The following is a 24,169-nucleotide window of genomic DNA, read 5'->3' as shown; positions in this document are numbered from 1 at the left end:
TTGCTAGCTGTCAGCTATCCCATGACTTGGCATCCAGTACACAGTAGCCAGAGCAAGCCATTACCTATCCATTTACTGCATGCCAATACTGTATGTAATACTGTATGTCATTTCCCCCACCTATACACAATCACAATTTTTAAACAATTTGAATGGAATTGTAGGTTATTTTAGGCAATCATAGTGAATGTGCTCTCTGACAATATAAGACTCCTCCTCCTCCCTGGTTCATGACCAAAAACAAGTCTATGTAATGCACATTTAATCTAATAAGTGAATGTATTGTAGGACATGAGGGGATATGGCTGTCATGATATTAATAGTTTGTTCTACATTTAAATCAGTGGCACATTTAAATCAACAGCATGGAACTGACTAATAAGAGTGTTCCTAACAACACACACACACACACACACACACACACACACACACACACACACACACACACACACACACACACACACACACAAACACCTGTAGGTGGTAAATCCTATTAGATTAGTAACTGATAGTCTCTACTGACATTTAGTGCAGCAGAGAAGAGATGAGGTGGATTGTGGCTTCAGGATTCAGGCAAGAACAAATGTATCATTGGTCACCTAGAGGTATAGCACTGAAGTAGAGTACATCAGTTAGGAGCGGGTTTGCTTAGACATTCACAAAGAGAGCTTCGGTTAGCAAATGACCAGAAACATAGATGGGGTTTATAGCAATCTCCCTCTAGGTCACTTAATTTGACCCCCTACCGATTATACAGTTTTATACAGATTATATAAATCTGGGTCTACTTAGTAAGCATGACAGGTTCATAATGAGAGAGAGGATGGAAAAGCTAGCTCTCACCTACAGTATAAAGAGGACAGACAGGATGATTTCGCTCAGGGCGCAGAGTCTGTCCTGTTTAAGTGCAATGTGACCTAGCTGTGAGTACAACACCCTTCGTCATCAATTTATGCGTTAGTATGTCAACTGATGTTCAGTTCTAATTATAGAAACAAAGAACAATTGCTCATGAAAAAGGAATTATTGATTGATATTCAAACCATGAGGTGTAAAATCCTCCTTAACGATTGGCAATGTTTGGTTGGTAGAAGTGTTAATCTTTCCTGAGTGAGGAGAAGGAAATTACATTGACCCCAGTCTGGGTTGAAGTTAGATTATCCAGGCTGAGGTCTCAACTGGGGAACGTTTCATTACTGACCATAGGGACTACAACCCCCAGTGTGCAATAGGGCAGAATCTTGGATAGTGCAGAGTTTGCAACTTTGCATATATTTTTATGAAATGACTCAATAATTTCACAATCCCAGTCTGAGGGCTGGGTGGCTGTCAGGTTTAAATAAGATCACAGTTCTGTGTGAACTTCTCTCCCTGCATGGTATGATGGTATGGAGCTGTTTTTAAAAGGTCAGACTGTCTGCTTCAGTAAGCACCAACTATCTAATGGTATAATCTGTCTTTCTGTGACATATTCTACCATTGGCTGTGGTGTTTTATGTGCTGGTTATGTATATTTATTTCTGTTAGACTGGGGAGATTAGCCTCTTTGGTTCTTAGTGGTAGACATTAAGTGTAGAAATACACTTTTGTCTATGTATTGTATGTATGGTCCCCCTGTATGATATTTTCAGATTAATCAAAACAATGGGGATATTCAGAAAAGAGATACTGAGAGTAGGAAGAAAATGGCGATCTCACTGATTTGTAGTATTTAAAAACGTAATACTTTTCATTCTTTTTTTGTTTGATGAAGGGTGCTTATCTCTTTGTTAATCTAAAAGTCTTGCTGACAAGTTTTCACATTTCCACAAAGAGAAAACAGAACAGAATAAAACAAAAGAAACCAGTTTGACATCAAAACAGCCATACTGTATTTTCACTAAGACATCAAATATTCATGTTTGTCAGGGGGCTCAGTTGTACAAGACGTTTTCCATAGAAAATACCGTAGTTTGAATTTGTGGAAGCCGATTCTGCGTATCTCTGTATCCAAAAATCTCTGGTTTCATTCTCGGCTGTTATCTGTACCTGTGGGGAGCAGTCTGTCTGCACCATGCTGCTGGCTAAAACTGGAGGTATGTAAAACATAAACAAATGATATTATTGGTTTATTTTATTGAGTTGTACTTGGTTGTCATTGGTGTATTAAAATCCGATCGTTGGATCGTAGTGCGAGCAGCCAATACCACTCTTTACTTGCTGCAGCTATGTATTTGGTGCTGCTTTAAATGTTTGTTGTCTTTTATGTTGCTTTTTGAAGTGTTTCAGATGAAGTTCGGATGATCTTTGATGAACTCTCTCATAGATCATTTCTCAGCCACCTCCTTTCCTCATCTCTCCTCTCCTGTAGGAGGAGGATTCTTCCCATTTTTCCTCTTTCCCCACTCTGTCTCTCTCTCTCTCTCTCTCTCTCTCTCTCTCTCTCTCTCTCTCTCTCTCTCTCTCTCTCTCTCTCTCTCTCTCTCTCTCTCTCTCTCTCTCTCTCTCTCTCTCTCTCTCTCTCACACACGCATACTGTACATACACACACACACACACACACACACACACACACACACACACACACACACACACACACACACACACAGAACCAGCGAGTTGGATGACTGCGACAAGCTGGTATTTACCTTTCTCCTTGCTGCTGCCTATTTTTTTTTATCACTCCACTTTTTCCATTATAATCAACTTCAGAGGGAGTGAAGTGTGCTCACTGAGTCAGAAAATCACATTTGAATACACAGCCAGCAAACTAATCTAGCCCAGTAACCCTAGCCTCTCTTGGTAACAACTACAGGGATTTTAAACACTGGTGCTTCACTGTGCCTGCATCCCTACATCCATCTCTGCCAACCGTGGTCTTTTTTATTTGCCCTCTCTCTTGCACTTGTTTTTTCGCCACTCCCATCAATGCAGCCTTTTCTTTATTATCTCTCACCCATCTGCCAAGTGAAGGAAGATGTCGGGCCACACTGACAGCTTTGCCTCAACAAGAGCTGACTTTTTATTTGGTTAGGGAAAGAACAAGTCAGTTTTTTAATTGTCAAACAGATGCACAGTTGATAGTATCTAACATTGACTTGTTAAGCTGATTCTTTATCAGAATTCTATGTAGAGTTTAACATGTTTATTCTTAAGCCGTTCCTGTAGAAGCAGTTAAAGGACAGTTCAATTCAAAGCCTGTGTGATGTACTGTATCCACCATGTGTGATGTACTGTATCCACCATGCTAAGGTCCAACTCTGGTCTTGTCGAACGACTGGATTTGTCAATATTTTGTTACAGCCCAGCACTAACCCACTTGATTCAACCAATCCATAACTATATCATAATTTGAATTTGTGTGTTAGTACAGGGCTGGAACCAATGCCTGAAACTACTGGAGTGAACTGGAGCTTTCCAGCTTGATAAAAAATGTTTGATCTACAGTATGGCAAATAATGATATTCTTGATGTTTGGGTTTGGTGCCTGTGTATCTGTAGGTGTAGCTGTCTGTACACTGTGTTCATTTGATAATGGAGTTACAGTGTAATCACTTAAAAAAAACAATCGAAGACAGCCAGTAATTATACTGATGATTCCCAGTTTTGAGAAATGTGACTCACATTCCTCCTATGTAATCAGACTCAATGTGGTACAGTATGTTGCCTCAAAGGAATGTGATCTTGATATGAATTATAATCTTTGATACAAAATTACTTTTTTATACATTTATAGTCCACAAGCAATTCAACACACTGTTATAGAGCATTTCATTCTCAAATAATGTGTGGAGAACTGTAGCTTTAGTATTGAAGCCCATTATTTGATGTTGTGTGTGTTGTGCTTGAGCATCCTGTCATTTTTGTGCAAGGTACTCCTACTGAGAGACATATAGTCTAAAATACACTGTGCTGTTGTTGAGTGTGATGTTGTTAAGATTGTATTATGGGATGCATGAAGCTTGCCGACCAGCCATCATCACCTCCCAGCACTTAAACTGAGCGTCTCTCAATCTCAGTCAGACACACTACAGTCTCTGAATACTGAACAGACAGGGCCTGCCTCTCTGCCCAGAACAGACAATCACACACAGACAAGCACACACAAGCACACACAAGCACACACACACACACACACACACACACACACACACACACACACACACACACAGACACTCACACACACACACACACCCACACACACACATACACACCCACATACACACACACACACACATACACATACACACACAGACACAGACACATGCACACGCACGCACGCGCGCACACACAAACACACACACACACACACACACACACACACAGACAGACACATGCACACATGCAAGTCTTTCAGTTCTCTGGAGACTGACTGAAAGAAGTAGCCATCTGTGGGCTCTTTGGGCCACGAATCAGTAACATTGTTATTCAGGCCACTTTTCCTTTAACATTCAGACTTTTTGGCCAAACGCCTCTGCAGTTGGTGTTTGAATAGAATCTTGTTCACTATGTTCTTGTTTTACAACGAAGCTGTATAACGAAGCATTTAGAAAAATTATGTTTAGAACATTAAACAATAAACTATTATTATTATAATATAATAATAATTTGTATTTTATTTTATATATTTAACATCCCTGGATGTTAAATAGACGAGTTATGACACGTTGTCTCTTGTTATAAGAATGTAATAAAAAGTAAGTAAACGTCAGGTTGGCCCGTGCTTTTGTTTTGACTGGAAACACTTACAGTATTGAGCCAGTGCTGACCACACCAGCCCTTGATCCAGCCTTCAGATACAGTACATAGTTATTTCAGTTACTGAGCTTCATTCAGCCATGTAACACAAACAAAAGCCCCCTACTTTAGCGGATAGAGATTCATTGTTATATCACACATCTAAAAAGCTGCCTCTCTAAGCCGGTACAACCTTCTGCCCTGCCTACAAACCTGCATTATTTTTGTCACTAGCTTGCCTCTTGAGAGCCACCCTCGTTCCCTATGTTCTGAGTAGCATCACTTTCTCTTAATTCCTATCAAAGCCCACTAGTGTGACGTGTTTACTCGTGAGCTTAGCACAGCCTTGAGCCTTTATCACTGAGCCAGAGGCGGTAGGGCATCACGGCTATACTTAGATGATGCATTCTCGCTTGCAATCTGATTTGGGGAGACCTTAGGGGTTTGTGGGGACAGATAGCTCTATAAGAGAAGGTTTAGCCAGGGGAGAGAGTATAGCAGTCCCTGGTTGTACTAGCGAGACCTGTTATCTCCATTCACCAACACACACACACACACACACACACACACACACACACACACACACACACATACAAACCTTCCTCATATGGAATGGATATCTTCTGTGTGTGTGTGTGTGTGTGTGTGTGTGTCTGTGTGTGTGTGTGTGTGTGTGTGTGTGTGTGTGTGTGTGTGTGTGTGCATGTGTGAGTGTGTGTGTGTGTGTGTGTGAGAACAAGCACTTGTTTGTTCAACTCAATCAGTATATTTATATTTCAAAGCTCAAGGTACATTGGCTGAGCAAGGACTGTAGAGACATCGATATCCACTTGGTGGGGCTTATTTGTCAGTGGCACTGTTGCTCTAATACAGAGGGGAACATTATTGCATGTGACCCCCAAGGTAGAGAGATCATTTAAGATTCAGGGGAGGAACCCTTGCAGAGGCAAGATTGAATATCAACGAACAGCAATGTATTAAAATGAAATTGGAATAAAAGATCATTTGTGGTTGACAAATGATTAAAAGTTGTTGTCACCCTGAGGTTAAGATTGATCCTCTTCCCTCTCTCTCTCCAGATGTTTGGTTCTTTCATTGTCTCTCTCTCTTCATAGACTATTGAAGATGGTGGATGGGTGGGTTTATGAGTAAACAAACTGGTAACTGTGAATAACAGCGTGTCGTGTTTTCTTAGCTTTTTCCCTGTTTCCTTCAACTTGGCCTCTGTGTCCTGACGACTCATGACACACCAATAGAGACAGTATGTCCTTAACTCTTCCTGTGTCACCCCATAACATTCTTCTTTATCGCCCTAATTTGTCCCTTTGTTGTTGTTCCATCCATGCACTAGTCTTAATTTTTTGGGACTGATGAGAAAGTGAGGTTGCTATTTAATTATTTGTATTATTTAAAAATACTTTCATTGTACTGTACATTAAATGGCAGGTGAAAATAGTGATGCTTGAGTTTACAGAAAAAAAAGGAGAAAGCTAATACAGAGCACACAGAAATAAGTTGTGTCAAAGATTTTGGTTGACCATGAGGGCTGAGTGTTGTTCAAGCCCTATGGATGAATTTTGAATCCCAACACACTTTAAGTACTATAGTGACAAATTTCCTCTCAATGTACTGTATCTTAGTCACTGTGCAGACTTCATCTCACATCTACTCACATCGTTTCATTGTTAATATTTGTTTGATCTAATAAAACTGAATTGTTCATTAGTTAGTATTGAGGTAGGTAGGATTCATTACGTAGTATCAGTCAATCAATTATGTTGTGTTGTATATTTGCATTACTCAGGCTTCGGAATATAATGGCTGGCTGGCTGGCTGTCTCTTGACAGACCATAATGTTCTTGGCCATCTAGACACACTGTTCACTGTAAGTCGGGGGAGGCGTTTAGCTGCTTTCTTGAGTGACAGGGTGTTAGGCTGTTTAGCACTACAGCAGTCAAGCAGTCACACAAATTGCCACAGCTTAGGCTAAACACTTTGATCTTTCTGGGATGGTCTTTCTCTTGCTTGCTCACTCTCTCTCTCTCCCTCCCGCTCTCTCTCCCCCTCTTTCTTGCAGAAAGTAAGAAGAAAAAACACTTTTTATAGCAGAGCAAGATAACATCCAGGGATGAGAAAAATATTACATTTTACTCCCCTTGGGTATTTGTCCGTTGGCTATTGCACTTTGAATGTAGAAATATTTCGCAGCAAGAGCTGCAGTTAGGGTCAATCTACAGGTGATTTTTGGTGCAGTCCATACGCTGCATTGCAGAGGTATAGAATCCCTGAGCAGTTGGAGGGGAATATAGCTGGCCAGTGTAGATGTCTTTACATTCGTTTTAAATTCCCTGCTCAGCACTGACCTTGACTTCGAAAATACCTTAAATAACTCTGATCCGATTGCACTGTAAGGCTTTGACTATCCAGGCTTTGATTATCCAGTTTGGAGTCGAAGTCATCGTCGTCCCCACAAACACACAGCAATGCTCATCCTCTGGTGAATAGGCAGATATTTTGTTGATACATGCCACTGAGTCACACTGTTGAGCCTCTGTGTAGGCTTTATGCAGACAGGAAAGCTAGCACAGGACAGTAGCAGGACAGGATGGGACAGGACTGTAAAGCCTGATTTATACTCCTGCGTCGAATTTACGCGCGGCTACGCCGTAGCCTACGCGAGGGCTCTCCAAGTTTATAGTTCTACGTTGGTGTGCGGACCGCGGACCGCGTCGCGTTGGTCGGTGTACTCATAGCGGCATAATTGCGATCAAAACACTTTTTTGTTATGCTTGTTGTAAAGAAAATGTCTATAATGCATTTAAATGACAGTAAACTAAGATAATACGATGGTTATCATACATTTTCAAATCTTTATTAATAAGTAATTACAGAAAAGGTCAATTACATTTCTGTCATGACTTCCGCATTTACGAGAGAGTCGGAATGTGACGCTACCAAGCGGACCAATCACAGTAGATAACTTTACATTAAATATGTCTATCATAAATATAATTTAAACCCAACGAACAGCCATGGTGCTCCCTGTAACGAATCATTTATTTCTAAATGAACAGGATTGTACATCTCGTAAATGTGAATCGCGCTCCTTATAGGAAGGCTGTGCCTGACGCTTCCATAGGGCGCTCTACTCAAAGCGGCATAATAGCGATTTTTTGTTTGTTATGCTTGTTGTAAATAAAAGTTCTATGATGCATTGAAATGACATTAAACTAAGATAATACGATGGTTATCATAATTTTTCAAATCTTTATTAATAAGTAATTACAGAAAAAGTAAATGACATTTCTGTCATGGCTTCCGCATTTTGGCCGACGAGAGAGTCAGAATCTTCTCGGAATCATGTGCTACCAAGCGGACCAATCACAGAGCTTACGGTTGCGTAGAAACTGACGCGTAGTTACATTTTAGGAGAGGTGCGCGTTAATCTACGCCATAGGCTACGCAAGGCTACGCGGGCCTACGCAAGCTACGCCGTAGCCTACGCCGTCGATTTTACGCAGAAGCATAAACTGGGCTTAAGGCACTGTACTCCATGTCCCCCCAGTCCTCTCTGTCTCTATTCATATGTTAATTCCAGTCCCACAGCACGCCCCTAATTACCCATCCACTGCTCCTCTCCAGTGCCCATCAGGCCACTTCACATCCCCCAGAGGAATGCTTCTCTGTGGGGTTTAGGGGTCGAGAAGGTGTGTGTGTGTGTGTGTGTGTGTGTATGTGTGCGAGTGGGTGTGTGTTCAACTTTGATTACACAGAAGGGTCTTCGTGACATCATGACACCCACCTGGCGTGAACTGTGAGATGAATCCCAGCCTAATGAACGAGGAAGGACTTCAGTGTTTATTAGCCTCCCAGCATCCCTCATCTCATCTTCCTCCCCCTGTGAGTAATGTGTCATATGTGCCGGCAGGGTCATTCTATAAATAACACTGCTATGTTCATTTACAGAACAGGAGGGTGACTTGTGTCTGGGCAGATGGATGAGCAGCAGTCTAAGCGTCCATGTGCTGTGTGACGATGTCTCTTTGTTAGAGCTACATAGGGTGCGATCAGGGATGTGTTTCATTGTCACAAGTCACGACACACTGTCATTCATGTGTTCTCCAAGGATATAAAGTGCCCTCCATAAGTATTGGAAAGAGGAAACATTTTATTTTCGTTTAGCTCTATGCTCCAACAGTTTGGATTTTAAATCAAACAATTACTATTAAAGTAGATAACATGTACCTGGGAAATTGTGGAATTTGTTTGTTGACTTTGGTGCTTGCTGATTTGATGGAATACAGTTTATTGACAAGGTGTAATTATTTGCATATAGTATATAGCATATAGTAGCATATGTGACAGGGTCTGGTGAAAAAGTCCCCAAGAAGGGCAAGGTCATTTTTCAGTTTTTTTTACAGATTATGAAAGTGCAGATTGTAAGATTTCAAATGATGTGACATACATTGAAATACACTGAAAATAGTTGAAGAAGATATGCATATTTAAATGTTGGTACACCTCAAACCAAATACCGGAGACAATCGCTCTGAATCAAAACAGACGGATTTGCTACCTAGCAGCTAAGAAAGAACATCACTATGAACATCTAACGGCATGTTTAGCACATCACAACATGCTGATAGAACATCAACATTCTAAAAACACATAACTACATATAATTAGCTGATCACACAGTCCTTGCTTTTGAACACGTCCTAAAATGTAAGTTTCTTTACAAACCATTTATCACTAATACAGTAGCCACAAAGCAGGACGGCAGGCGATACAGTGAATCCAATTCACAAATGTAGTATTTAGTGATCCTAAAACTGTTGTTTGTTATATTGAGTGGGCTCTTCAACACTTACACTTTCGTTTAAGTTACTTACAGAAAACACATTAAAAAAAAGCTTTTTGGGACTTTTGTGCGACTTGAGAATTGCCGGCATGCAGACCTTTTCACCAGGCCATGTCACACATTGATTTATGGGTATCACAAACACACACACACAGACCACAAGGCAAATGTTCACAGGGTGGTTGATATTGAAACCACAGCTGCTGTGACACTGTGCTGTGACGCTGTGCTGCATCCACTATGAATGGTGGTCAGAGTTCACATCATTACCCCAAGATACGATTATATAACCAGAGGACTTTATTGCAATAGAGATTTTACATTATTTGACTGCCATATGCCAGGTCTGAAAGCCTTCTCCAAAGCTGTGTGTTGAAAGCAAGTTGAAAGTGAGTCAACACTGCTGATTTAAAACAAATTGTTGATGATATGACTGTAGGCCTAGCATATACAGATTCTCATTGTATATTATCTCACAGAAAGGCACCATGACCAGTGTCAAAATGGTGTTATTGCTGTTGGAGATGACACTCCCTACAATGTGAACAGTATACAGAGGTCAGGATGCTCTGATGAAATAGAGCTGTGCTGTGGTTGAAAGGTAAGGGAAGTGATTAAAACTGACAATGACCTTGAATCATGTGGCAACATTTGTGTGTGTGTGTGTATATGTGTGTGTGTGTGTGTGTGTGTGTGTGTGTGTGTGTGTGTGTGTGTGTGTGTGTGTGTGTGTGTGTGTGTGTTGCGTGTGTGTTGCGTGTGTGTATTGTTGCTGTTGCTGTTGTGTGTTTGTCCTGTTCTGGCTTTGTTTACAGTTGGTTTGCCATGTGGCAGTGTTGAGAGTGTGGATATGTTGCTATGTCTCTCCTCCCATGACTCTCCTCCCATAAGGCCATTGTAGATTTTTTGGTATAGTCCCCTAGTGGTCATTTAAAAAATGGGGGTCTCTATCTTAAAATATGAAAAAGAAGATACATTTAGAAATGTCCCCCATTCTGAGTGAATGGCCATAGGAATTAATGGAATTTCAGTGAGTACAGCTCAAAATGTATAGATGGTTTCAGAAGTTCTTCAAGAAACCTGACCTGGGGAAATCTGCAGACTTGACGTTTCTGATTTTAGTGGTTTAAGCTGTAGAGGCGGATTACAGATTATTTATTATTATTATTACAGATTATTTGTTTATTTACATTATCTGTTTTCTATTGTTGGTAAATATGTAAATACGTAAATAAATTTGATTTAATTTAAAAAATATTATATTAATATTGAAGTCAACTGCAGATTATTAATTATTAATCTCTGATTATTGGAGAAGGGGTAGGATTAAATAAGCTTATGCTTCTTCCTACTCCTTTTTGGACATGTTAAGTAAATAGTGTTTTTTTGTTTTGTTTTGTTTTTTCTTGTTTTTGTTTTGTTTTTTCTTGTTTTTGTTTTGTCTTTTGTTGTTATAACTATTTCTTTCTTCACATGTTCGAAATAAAGCTTTCATTCATTCATTCATTCAAAACTGCAAATAATAATAAAAAAGTAATACAGATATTTGCAGATCCAGCCCATATAACAAGCCAATGTATTTATCTTGTTTATGTTCCCTAGAAACAGTATTAACCATCATTTGGCTTACTGCAACAATAATTAATTTGATCAGTTATTCAGTAGTTACTAGAGAATATTGATGTACTGTGTTCTTTGCTACTTGTTTTCATGTAAGATATTGAAACTAGGGATGAACTAACAGCAATAGGACACTTTTCAGACAGGACAAACATATCTGGAACATTTATGTTGATGTTCTCTACATTCTTACAAACATTTCTGACCATCTTTGGTCTTACTGCACCAATAATTTCAGATTCATGGCCATTCAAAATGAGTGATCTCGGCCTCAAAACGATATTAGCAGCCATTTTTAAAATGGCCACAAGGGGAGTATAATAACAAATCTGTGATGGCCCTATAACTAAAAGTGCTCCTTAAGACCTGCCTTTCCTCTCTGTAAAATGTGGTGCTTTTATCCCAAGAGGCATGATTTCTTCAAAATGTGGCCTGCTCCACTAGTGTAGCATTTCCTATTTTGGTGTGTCAAAAGGCACACACTAATCCTATCAGAAGACTCAGTACTGAATCAATCAGATCACCCTGTCCTTTCTCACCAACAACCTGCCCTTTCGACACCTGAAGCACTTTTTGCTTCTATGAAACCTATAATCTCAGAACCCAGAATCTAATCTCTTGATTGAGATTCTGGAGAGTGGAAGTTGTCAGTGAGTCTCCACCCCCCTACATTGTTACTCTCCTGTTCTGCCAAGTGCACACTGTTTACAACCCGGCCTGCAATACACTAAATGAACATGTTAGTTTTCATTAGAGTTAGCTGAAGATGTTGTTTGTTGTGTGCATTCAATTCCCTGTTTTGAAGCCACTGCAACACTTCAGCAATGTCACTGCAATGCATGCTAATCAGGACAAGTCGGCAACAGACCAAATGTTCAGACTTTTATTCTGAAAAAAGTAGATACATTTCAGGGTTGAAAATCAATGACACACTCACTAGTCTAGCCAAAATATTGCAATGCAATGGATTCAGAGAGTAATACACACTACTACCGAATCCATTGATTACTTCAGAATAAATGTCTGGACATTTGGATTTCACCAACTGCTGTCACATATACATTTACATTTGACATTTTTGGCTTTTAGCAGACGCCTTATTCCAAAGCGACTTACAATCAATACATTTGAATACTAAGCAAGTGAATCATCAATCCACCAGTCGTAGCAGGAAGAGTAATCCAGCTCAGGCCCGGGGCCATTGATAGAAGGAAAAACCTTCTTCTATCACCTTCTTCTTTTTTGGGAGACACTGGACACTGGAGAAACAGAGAAACAGTACAAGGGGGGCAATAGAAGGTTTTAGGGACACAGTAGAGGGGAAAAGCAGGTGTCTTCAGGAGACACAGTGCTGAGGGGCAGTAGATATCTCAGGAGGAGCAGTTAAGGTGTAACCTGAAGAGATGGGTCTTCAGTCTACGACGGAAGATGGGTAGTGACTCTGCAGTTCTGACAGCCGTGGGAAGCTCATTCCACCAGCGGGGAGCCAGTGTTGTGAAGAGACGTGATCGGGCAGCATGACTGCCGTGTTGGTGTAGAGGTGGTGGGGCCAGTCGTCCAGCCGAGGTGGAGGAGCGGAGTGAACGGGCTGGAGTTTGGGGGGTTACCATTTCCTTCAGGTAGGCAGGGGCTGTCCCTTTAGCTGCCTGGTATGCAAGCACCAGGGTCTTGAATCTGATGCGAGCTGCTATCGGGAGCCAGTGCAGGGTGCGAAGGAGAGGGGTGACATGAGAGTATTTGGGGAGGTTGACTACCAGCCGGGCAGCAGCATTCTGGATGAGCTGCAGAGGTCTGATGGCGGAGGCGGGGAGCCCAGCCAGGAGTACGTTGCAGTAATCAAGGCGGGAGATGACCGGGTCAAGAGTTGCGCTGCCTCTCTGGTGAGGAATGGTCGTATCCTTCTGATGTTGTAAAGGAAGAATCTGCAGGAGCGTGCCGTTGCTGCAATGTTCTCCGCACAGGATAGTCGGTTGTCCAGGATCACTCCAAGGTTCTTGGCTGTCAGGGAGGGGGTTACAGTAGAGTTCTCCACTGTGATGGAGAAGTCTTGGAGAGGGCAGGCTTTCCCGGGGATGAAGAGGAGCTCGGTCTTGTTAAGATTGAGCTTGAGATGGTGGTCAGCCATCCATGTTGAAATGTCAGCGAGACATGCAGAGATACAGGTTGCCACGTGTAGATCAGAGGGGGGGGGGAGGGGGGATAAACCTGTGGTATCGTTAATAAAAAAAAAAGATCAGTTATTGTTGTCCAACAGCTGCAAAATAATTTAAAGATACCTGTCCTGCAACCTGTCCTGCTAGCTGGCTAACTGGTGAAGAGTAAACTGCCACTGTCATGGTTAGCCAGCTAGCAAACCAAATTTTGGTTGCAGGACAAGTGTCTTTCAATTATATTGCAGTTGTTGGACAACAATGGACAACTATGGTGATAAATATTTGCTAAATGACTTGAACGTTTATAGAAACACAAAGAAATACATTACAGCAAAAAATCTGAGGTAGAAAAAAATAGGGTACTTTACATTGAGGCCAATGAGGAGACCACTTCATTGTCCACTTCATTGTCCCCCAAAAGAGGGCTATCTGAAACTTAATTCTGTGGATAACCGACATGTACCTATATTCTGGTCAACCCAGCTTTGGATTCATATGAGAGCTTGCCACTGAATTATCTATAGCTGCAAGATCAGAATTTATGCTGTTAAATAACCCATCCGTGTATTCATTGCAGGGAATCCTTATAACCACTCAATGAATGATTTCACTTTACGGGAGGAGTAAAATAGGATCATTTAGGTGCTTTTCAACAGGATGGATTACTCCCGTGCTTTGATATCACGTGTTAGTCACGTGATGTAGTTGTCGTATTATATCCCTCAGTTCAACCGTTGAGGTGTAGTAGTGTAGAACAGACATGCTTCTTTGTGTTGGCTGGCCAGCACTCCTGTGAAAAGACATTCATACTGTATCTCAATAAATGAATACAAATAGAAATATAACCGAAAGCGCCAATGGGGCGTGTTCCTACAGATATGCCCCCATAACCATAAATGGGGTGAAATTGACAGACACGGGGTAGATCTACAGACAGGTTGTAGATTGACAGATAGGGGGTAGACCTACAAACGGGGGTAGACCACTCACCTAATATGGTCCAAGTTGAACTCATGATATACTACGCTATGATATTATGAAGTACCCTAGGACCACAGGCCTGTAAGGTACCAGTCACCTAATTATGGCCTGATATACATAGGCTACTATGCTATGATGATAATATACAGTAAGCATAAATACGAAAATGCATTGTGGATTAACCTTCCCCAGTTCTTCTTCTTCTTTCGTGTAACGTCAGAGGTCCAACTCGGTGTCGCGTAGCCATGCCCGCATCTCTGGTTCTAGGTCGAAGAGGCTGGCTTCTGAGGGTGGTCTATATAAGGGGCAGTCTGTGATTATATGGTCGGCGGTCTGCTCTGGGTCACCGCACTCTCATGCCGCACTGTCCGCCAGGCCCCACGCCTTCATTGATGTTTTAAAGCGACCGACACCAGTTCGTAGACGGTTCAGTGTGGTCCATTGCCGGCGTGGTAGGTCGTCTCCTCCAATGGCGCCATCTCCTGGGTCCCAGATGTAGCGGTGGATTCGGGAGGGCCCGGCTGACTCCCACTCCTGCTTCCAAGCTGCTGCCAATGCATCTCTGGAGATGTCCTCAGAGGTGGAGTTGAGCATGTCTTGTGCTGCCTTGTTGTAAGGGTGAAGAGTTCCCCAGTTAATGACCATGTTTTATAGTTTATGTCAAGCATTTCAATACTTATAATGTGCTTACACAATATTCTGCAAGCCTAGCATAGTATGCCACCCCCATCTGACTGAATCAGGTAAAGCGGTCATGAGAAGATGAGTTTTAAAGTGCTATATTAGCATTGGCCTTAGCTTTTAGACAAAATTGTCAAATTAGAAAGGCCTGTTTTTTGAGATATCTGGAAATGCTTAAACTTTTTTTTTTGTAAGTTTTTTTTTCTTCCCCTTTCCTAACACCAGGGGAGCCACCCCTCCTTAATTTCGTTGTTTGGTACCTGTACTGTAGCAATGACAATAAAGACCATTCATTCATTCATTCATTCATTCATTCATTCATTCATTCATTCATTCATTCATTCATTCATTCATTCATTCATTCATTCATTCATTCATTCATTCAACATGGTAACACATTGTAGTGCCAAGATGAATTGTTAATCAGACATGGGAGGTATATGTTTTCAATATATTTATAGAGTATGTTAAGTGATATGAACCAGAGTAAAGTTGTTTGTGTAGGCTATTTGTGAACGATATATAATGTTAAGCTGAATGGAATCAATATACAGCATAGAGGCAATGACAAGGTTAGGGAATGAGTGAAGCAACATCAAATAAAGAGTCACTAGAAAGGGGGAAATGTGCTTTTAGTAAGGAACATGTAGTAATGAACATGGGCAGGAAATAAAGCAGCATGAGAAAAAACAACAAGGCATTCGAGAAAAAATGTTTTCAACATATCAAGAGCAAAGGTAAGTAGTATAAAGTATAAAGTAAACACACAGACTAAAAAGCAAATAAATAGTAATTGCAAAGCTGAAGTTTGAATTACTATGTACTTGGATGTGTTATGAGTAGTACAGGAAGGGAATTTGTGAACAAATGTATAACTGGGAATGGGATGAAAAGTTCAAATGGCTATCTACATCGATACATTTGTGAATGTACAGGCAAAGATTATTAGGGATTATGGAGTAATAGCTCATCTTCAATCATCATCGTTGCTGAGCTTTATGAAGGTGTTTTTAGAGGAGTGATAGATAGGATGTAGCCGTTGTTTGTTGTGATGCTCACCATGTCAAGGGAGAAGATATGTGAAATATTTGCAGTCTCGTTGGTGGAGAGGATGTCTGGTGGGATAATGCTCGTAATTACACGTGTATTCATCTGAAATGTTTGTGTCTTGCTGTCTATTACCTCCAAACTGAGGGTACCTCTCCACTGCAGTACACGTTTCGAAGTCTTATAAAACATTTTACACGATGTGCATGATGTCATTGCTACTGCAGTGTTGATCTCTTTTAGTGTGTGATTCTGTGGGCAGGTATGTTCAAAGCTTATGTTTGCACCATTCACTTCACCCTTGTACACTGTGGCATCATCGTCTATGGTGGGAGCCAGTGGTGCTTTGTTGTTTTTTTTCGTTGGTGTCACCTCAGTAGTGCGTGTTGTACTTAGTGAGTTAGTTAGTGATGAGTGATTAAACACAATGAAATCAACTGACATCTCTTTAAGCACTAACTGAATGTCTGTTCTTTAAACACACTGAAATAAACTGACATCTCTTTAAGCACTAACTGAATGTCTGTTCTTTAAACACACTGAAATAAACTGACATCTCTTTAAGCACTGCTCTGTTCTGTAAACACTGAAATCAACTTTTCAACAAATAGTTACAGCCTAAGCATTTATTTATGCTACAAGCTTAATCATCATCATCACTGCTCTCTTGACTGCTGTTATCACTGTCCTCAATTTCAACCATGGTAGAGGATGTTGTAGGCTATCACTTTTAATAGCTCATTATTTTGATTGTGCAACAAAGTATTTTTTTCTTCTTTTTCTAATAGAATTCCCAACCATATTCCCTGGGTCAGGGGTCGAGGTGCGATAATGAAGCTGTAAAACAAACGTCTGAACGTTTGAAAGCTTCAGAGAAAAGAAACGTGTCCCTTGGTGTTGTTTTTCCTTTTAGCGACGAGTCGTTCGGGACTGAATTTTCACATGGTGGCGTGATAACCGTGCGATATACGCAGAATGAAAGTACGAGTTACGATACTTTCCGAATGTTTTCGTGAGGGGAGTCGCCGTGGTCGTCGTCAGTCGACTGTTGTGATGGATTACTCGTCGGGCCTTCGGCTGAGGGGACGGCAAATAGTTACTTAGTGGGGCTTGCAGTGATGCAGCAGTCAGCAGTTGGATTTTGAGGAAGTAAATTCCTCTCCCAGCGGTTCCAGCTGTTGGTGCGCAAGAGCGCCTTCATGCGGCTGATCTGCCGCGCAGCATGCATTTTGGCGACGCATACGCACTGGCGCACCAGTTATGTGCACCCCTGCTTATAAATAAATAAAATCCTTTCACCTTATATGTGTTTTTCTTTTTACCACGAACGGGCAAGGAACCATATATGGTAACTTCACTGACCTTGATTTTGAAAAGAAATATTTTATTTCACTAAAGTAAACATTTCTTCTTATGTCCTCCAATAACACTCTAGGGTTGAAATTTAGAATTTCAAAGTATTTCAATGAGTGCCCTATAAGGTTACCGACATTTTGCTGAGGGTATAATTGTCCAAGTCCAATTTGAGGGTTAGGGTTAATGATATTAGGGTTAGTTGTGAGGAGCATGCTGCCAGTACTGTCCCCCACAGCATATTTGGTGTCGTGTCTTATTGTTTGAACATGAACATTCCATGACAGTCTAGACAGTTATTTATGAATTATTAAATGGACAATGGCCAAATGTATATAAAATCACGTAATTTCATTACCTTAACCTATCCTCTGTCCTCTCGTATTCATAAAAGATGGAGGAGGGTGGGCACATTTTGTGCCCACGCCAAATGAAGCGTCATTACGTCACAGACATGTCGAAAAATTCAAAAATGTCAAACATTGAACATTTCAAACATCTCTAATGTCCTTGTTTTTTTTATATCTTCAAATGCTTTGACATAGTAACACATTGTAGTGCCCTCTATCAGCCTGTCGACCATACATGTAAATAGTGACGTAGCAGGGCAAATTCTGAGAGCATTTTCAAATTCATTTTCTCCGGTATCTTTAAATTGATCTCTTATCCTTTAACACCCTATAGAGAGACGTGCACCATGCATGTTCATATTTTCATTTTTTTTAAATGTTCATATATTCAAGTTCGGACCAAACTGACTTACAGTTGATTTTAAGTGAATTTTTATAAGTTTGGCCAAATTTTCCACCTGCAGAAAAATCCATCATGGCAGACTTTATGGGTTCTTGAGGCAAATTATTCCCTATGAGGAAAGACACATATGTACCAAGTTTCATACATTTTAATACAACAGGGTAGAAATGCCAGCATTGTGAAGTTACTTGATTTTCTATTTGTTATTATAGCGCCACCTATGATCTAATCATGGTAATTATTTCGGGCATTATTACTGATACTCTCTAGTTGTGGCATGCACATTTATAACATTTTTGGTCAGGGACTTTACCTAGCAGAGCAAAGGAGTGGAAATGCCAGCATTCTGAATTTAATTATTTACTTTTAATTATTATAGCACCACCTATGGTCTAATCATGGTAATTCTTTCTGCCGTAGTTACTGATGCTCTCTAGTTGTGGCATACACATTCATAGCATTTTTGGTCAGGGACTTTTTGAGCTATTTGACCAAAGCGAGGAAAAGAATAATAATAAGAAGTATATCACCAATAACAATACTGTTCCTACTACTACATACTAGTTAGGAACACTAATTACGCATTATGTCAGCTTTATCATATCTCTCTGAAATATATCCCTTCATATGACAATATCCAGTAGCATACTGAGTCTTAGCCGAATTCTCACAACTATTGGGAAGCATTGGCTATGCAACATTTGGGTAGATAGTGGATAGTGAATTTTTTCCTTCCCTCTGTTATTCTGTTCTGAGAGAGAGAGAGAGAGAGAAAAAGAGTAAAAAAAAAAAAAAGAGGGAGAGAACACACAGAGAGTACATCTACATAGGCTAAACATTGTGAGTAAAATGTGTCCCAAAGAGTTGAGAGACTCAGAAAAAGCACAGACTGCATGTGCTCAGCATGGACCAGAGCTCTGCTCACTCCCTCCCTCCCTGTCTCCCCCTCTGTTTTCCCTGAACATGGTACAGTCCATTTAAAAAGGTGCTTGTCGTCTCTCTGTGTCCTTTCAGCAGTCAGCTGCGGGGAGCACATTTCACAGGGGGAGCGCCTGCTCTCTCTCTCTCTCTCATTCTGTTACAGAACTCTCTGACACACAGACGTGCTCACACACACACACCACACACACACATACACACATACACACGCACACACACACACACACACACACACACACACACACACACACACACACACACACACACACACACACACGCACGCGCACACGCACGCACACACACACCTCAGCAGATAACAGTTGTATAGCACATTTCCCCTAATCTGAACGCTTCTCTGAGGAAAAAGGCAGACAGCTTTTGAGGATTTTACTTGGTGTTTTTTTTTTCTTTTTCTGAAAGAAAGAAGGAGTGAACGAGTAGAGGAGTAAAGAAAAAGAAAAGAGAGGGAAGGAGTGAGAGAGATTCTGAGTTTCGGTTTCTTCCCTGGAAATGGTTCACTTTTGACACCATGCAACCCTCCTGTGTGGATTCCCTTCCCAGGCCAAAATCCTGAAAATGATGGATGACAACAAGCAGTTGGCCCGGCGCATCGACGGGGCTGTCCAGGCGGCCAGCCATGAGGTGACCAACCTGCGCTCGGAGCTGACGGCCACCAGCCGCAGACTGGCTGAGCTGCCAGGGGCCACCGAGCCCCCCACTCTGGAGAACCAGCAGCACAACCACCACCATCACCACCACGGTAAGATACAGAGAGAAAGAGAGAGAGAGAGAGAGAGAGAGAGAGAGAGAGAGAGAGAGAGAGAGAGAGAGAGAGAGAGAGAGAGAGAGAGAGAGAGAGAGAGAACGTGGTGTGTGTGTGTGTGTGTGTGTGTGTGTGCACTTTAGAGCACCTCCCCCCTTTTCAGTCTATCAGCATATTCCCTTACTGATGAATGAATGAATGAATGAATGAATGAATGAATGAATGAATGAATGAATGAATGAATGAATGAATGGTCTTTATTGTCATTGATATAGTACAGGTACCAAACAACGAAATTTGGGAGGGGGGGCTCCCCTGGTGCTAGGAAAAAAACTAAAAACAAGAAGGGAAAAGAGCTGGTTTATGATACATAATTAACCCCTGAACCCCAGCGAAAGGGGCAGAGGTGCACTTTGGAGAGGTGGAGGGTAGTAGAGGTCGGGGGGTGGAGGATGGGTGGATACCTCTTCTATGCCCATACACTTTCTTTCTCTGCTGGCACTCTCGCTGGTTCAATAGTCTCTCCAAACTGGCCAGTTGAACTCTCCCTAGGCAGGAAGGGGGAATGGGGGGGGGGGGGGGGGGGTTGCTGTGGGTTACAGTTACCGGGCTCTGTTTGAATGACTGCCCACACTGCAGAATGTGTGTGTGTGTGTTGTTGCTGTGGTGTGTTTGTCCTGTCCTGCTTTGTTTACGGGTGGTTTGACATGTGGCAGGATTGAGAGTGTGTGGGTGCGTTTCTGTGTCCCCTCCTCCTCTGACACAGACACACAAATACAAACACACACACACACACACACACACACACACACACACACACACACACACACTTCTACTGTTTCTTTGCTTGTCAGCTAGCAGTGAACTCTCCAATGGGATGTGTTGAATCATATCATCTGCATGGCTTCTGAGTTCAGACCTCACAGTCAGAGCCAGTTCTCAAACCTCAGTGAACTGATGGGATAAGTCCAGTTCATTGGCACTTCTGTTAGCCTCACTTTGACATAAAGCCTCTCAGATATGTACAGTCAGAAATCAGCATGCCATCCACGACTGCGTATTGTCACCCAGTTCATACTGTTACAGTCTGAGCTAAGGAACCCAAGCGCAGAACACAGGACAGGAGTCAAGACATAAAATAATCAGGTTTTAATGAGGGAATAGCCATAGCAGGGTGGAATGGCAAGCGGGGTAGGGTAGCAAGTCAGGTAGGGCAGGGCAGGCAGGTAGACAGGGCAGGCAGGCAGGAAGGATAGACAGGCAAGCAGGCCAGGTAGGCAGGCCAGGGTAGGCAGGTAGGCAGGTAGGCAGAATCCGGAAAGTGGTCCTGTAGCATAGAGAGACCGCAGTAAAAATTTGAAAATAGAAATAGAGTAGCAAATACTTAGACACAGAGAATACACAAGAAACTAAGTGCAGCTAAGTGGCCGAGAGCGAGACTGATTTTGTCGATTGACTGACGACAAATAACGATCTGGTGATGAGTGGATGGGTAGATGACGTAGATGGATAGATGGATGAATAGATTTAAGGCTAAGCTTAACTGTCTCTTCTAAAACCTCTCAGTCCCCTCTACCCTCCTGTAGAGTTTCTCTACTGTATAACAACAACAACAACAACAAAAAAAACTTCTTTCATCCTCTAGCATTTTTGACTGCCAATGGCCTCTGGCCCGAGCATAGATTACTTTTTCTTGCGATGGATAGATGATTTCCTTTGCTTGTATTTAAATGTCTTTTTGTAAGTTGCTTTGGGTAAAGGCGTCTGCTAAATGGCAAAAATGTAAATGTCAATGGATGGGAAGCCATGATTTAAATACTGAGAGTAGATGAAGTGATGAGCGACCGGGCAGGTGGAGATGATGACGAGTGATTGCCTGAGCTACGGACGCACACTTACACACACAGACACACACTTACACACACTTACACACACTTACACACACAGACACACACACAGATACACACTTACACACACAGAGTCACAGACACACACTTACACACATAGACACACACAGATACACACTTACACACACAGACACACACTTACACACACTTACACACACAGACACACACAGATACACACTTACACACACAGACACACACAGATACACACTTACACACACAGACACACACTTACACACACTGACACACAGAGACAGACAGGAAAGAGAGAGATGCTGGCACAGACCAGGTGGAAGTGGAGGGCGTGACACATGCATACAGGTAGTAATCTTCTGGCCTAATTTTGATCTACTTTCTATCTTTACTGTCTTTATTCAATCAGGTTCTCTTTTCTATACGTAAAACCTGTATCACTCTGTGTTTACAACAAACACAATTGTGAGGCTACCATGGACACAGACTGCCATGCGCCAGCCTGAAATGCTCTTTGGTTGCGTGTCAGCAGTGTTTTGAATGGACTGGCCATCACTTTGTTAGTCATCTCTGCCTCTGCGTGTGTGTGTGTGTGTGTGTGTGTGTGTGTGTGTGTGTGTGTGTGTGTGTGTGTATGCATGTTTCTGTTTGTATGTGTGAGGTGCCAATGAGAGTGATGATAAGCATTCCACTAGGAGAGAGAACACTGATGTAATCTGCCTGCCTCTGTGACAGTTCTACTGTTGAACTGAGAACAGCCACATCTCTTTCTCTTTCTGTCATTTCATTGCTGTTTTATTTAGATTCATAATGATACTATTTTCTACATTATTAGATAAGAAGAAAGACTTAAGGAAAAACTCTGATGGCTACGATTACATCTACTTAGAATTATAGTGTTATGTAAAATAATTCACTCAATCTCTCGCTCTCTCTCTCTCTCTTCCTCTCTCTCACTCTCTCTCTCTCTCTCTCTCTCTCTCTCCCTCTCTCTTTTGCTCTATCTTTCTCTTTCTCTGTCATTCTCCTGTTCCCAGCCATGGTTTACTAGGCTGGTGTGTAAGGAAATGGCTAGAGGGTGTAATTCATCACTGGTAGTTGCAGTGGGGAAGAAAGTGTGTCGTGGAGAGTGTGGCTTCACTGCACATCCTGCCCAGTTAGCCCTGAGGGAGCTTTGCATGGCTGGTAGCTCACTGCCAACCCTGTGTTCAGGGGGGTTCCCTTAACGGAAATATGAACCGCCCCATGCCATACACATACACATTTGTATACAAATTGATGTGAAATGCGAAATGAGATTGTGGATCCAATACTTCAAAACACACTCTCTCTCAAACTCACACGCACGCACGTAGGCACGTAGGCACGTAGGCACGCAGGCACGTAGGCACGCTGGCACGTAGGCACATAGGCACATAGGCACGCAGGCACGTAGGCACGCTGGCACACACGCGCACACACACACACACACACACACACACACACACACACACACACACACACACACACACACACACACACACACAGCTAATTACCTCATGCATCTTCTGGAGTCTGTTACCCCATGAGGCTGCTGGTGAGCCTCCCAGTCAACTTCCTTGGACTCATTTGGGTTGGCTATGGGGCTAGTTATGCCTAGAAGCGCTGAGCAGTCACAAAACTGCTGTCTGCGAACGTCTGTCTGGTGCCCTGGTTTACTCTACGTACACTGCTTTTTTTCTAAATAACTTAGTGGAGGTTCTCTTGAGTGCAGGTCCCATGTGTGGGTGCCCAGGGCCTCTGTATGACCAGTAGAATATTGGGTTTCATTGTAAGCTACTACAGTGCTTTATTGTGTGTGTGTGTGTGTGTGTGTGTGTGTATGTTGTGTGTATGTGTGTATGTGTGTATGTGTGTATGTGTGTATGTGTGTGTGTGTGTATGTGTGTATGTGTGTATGTTGTGTGTCTGTGTGTCTGTGTGTATGTGTGTATGTGTGTGTGTGTGTCCTTTGCAACTATATGTATAATGTGTATGTGTGCACACATGCAGCTGACAGTAATTGGGGACTAATAATATATTAATTCATTCATAGACTGAATGAATGAATGTATGCTGCATTCAATGATTCTGTTGCCATAGCATGGCCCATACTGTGGTGAGAGGTGAAGATTGCATCTGATTGGCGAGGCACGGCTGACATTGACCACAATATCCTCAACCCCCTTGACAAACATCTTGGCGCAAATGTCCGTATATGAATCTGAACTCATTAAATGCTTTTACATTTGTTGATACGGTAATTATTCATCTTGAACACCCAGGGGAGAATATCTTCAAGATAAATAAAAACTGTGCAAAGACATATTAATCTTCCAAGAAGGGTTATCGCATGGATCAAAACTGAATCAGGCCTCTTTTCATTTAGCGCAGAGGAGTGGGTGTC

At 41.9% G+C, this 24,169-nt stretch overlaps 1 protein-coding gene across 1 annotated transcript in view; it reads left to right on the top strand.

Annotated features, from left to right (window-relative positions):
* Nucleotides 1-24,169, top strand: part of kazna (kazrin, periplakin interacting protein a) — a gene marked incomplete at its 5' end in the record, with an annotated part of 180,355 nt that overhangs the window by 44,479 nt on the left and 111,707 nt on the right. Inside the window, one exon of the mRNA XM_080535245.1 lies at nt 19,666-19,864. Within this exon, the coding sequence (XP_080391371.1) occupies nt 19,666-19,864 (199 nt within the window). The remainder of the gene's footprint in view (nt 1-19,665; nt 19,865-24,169) is intronic.

Source organism: Nansenia antarctica, assembly GCF_963989245.1.
Source record: "Nansenia antarctica genome assembly, chromosome: 6".
NCBI lineage: Eukaryota > Metazoa > Chordata > Actinopteri > Argentiniformes > Microstomatidae > Nansenia > Nansenia antarctica.
The sequence above is the reverse complement of the archived record's forward strand: the minus strand, read 5'-3'. Positions and strand labels throughout refer to the sequence as shown.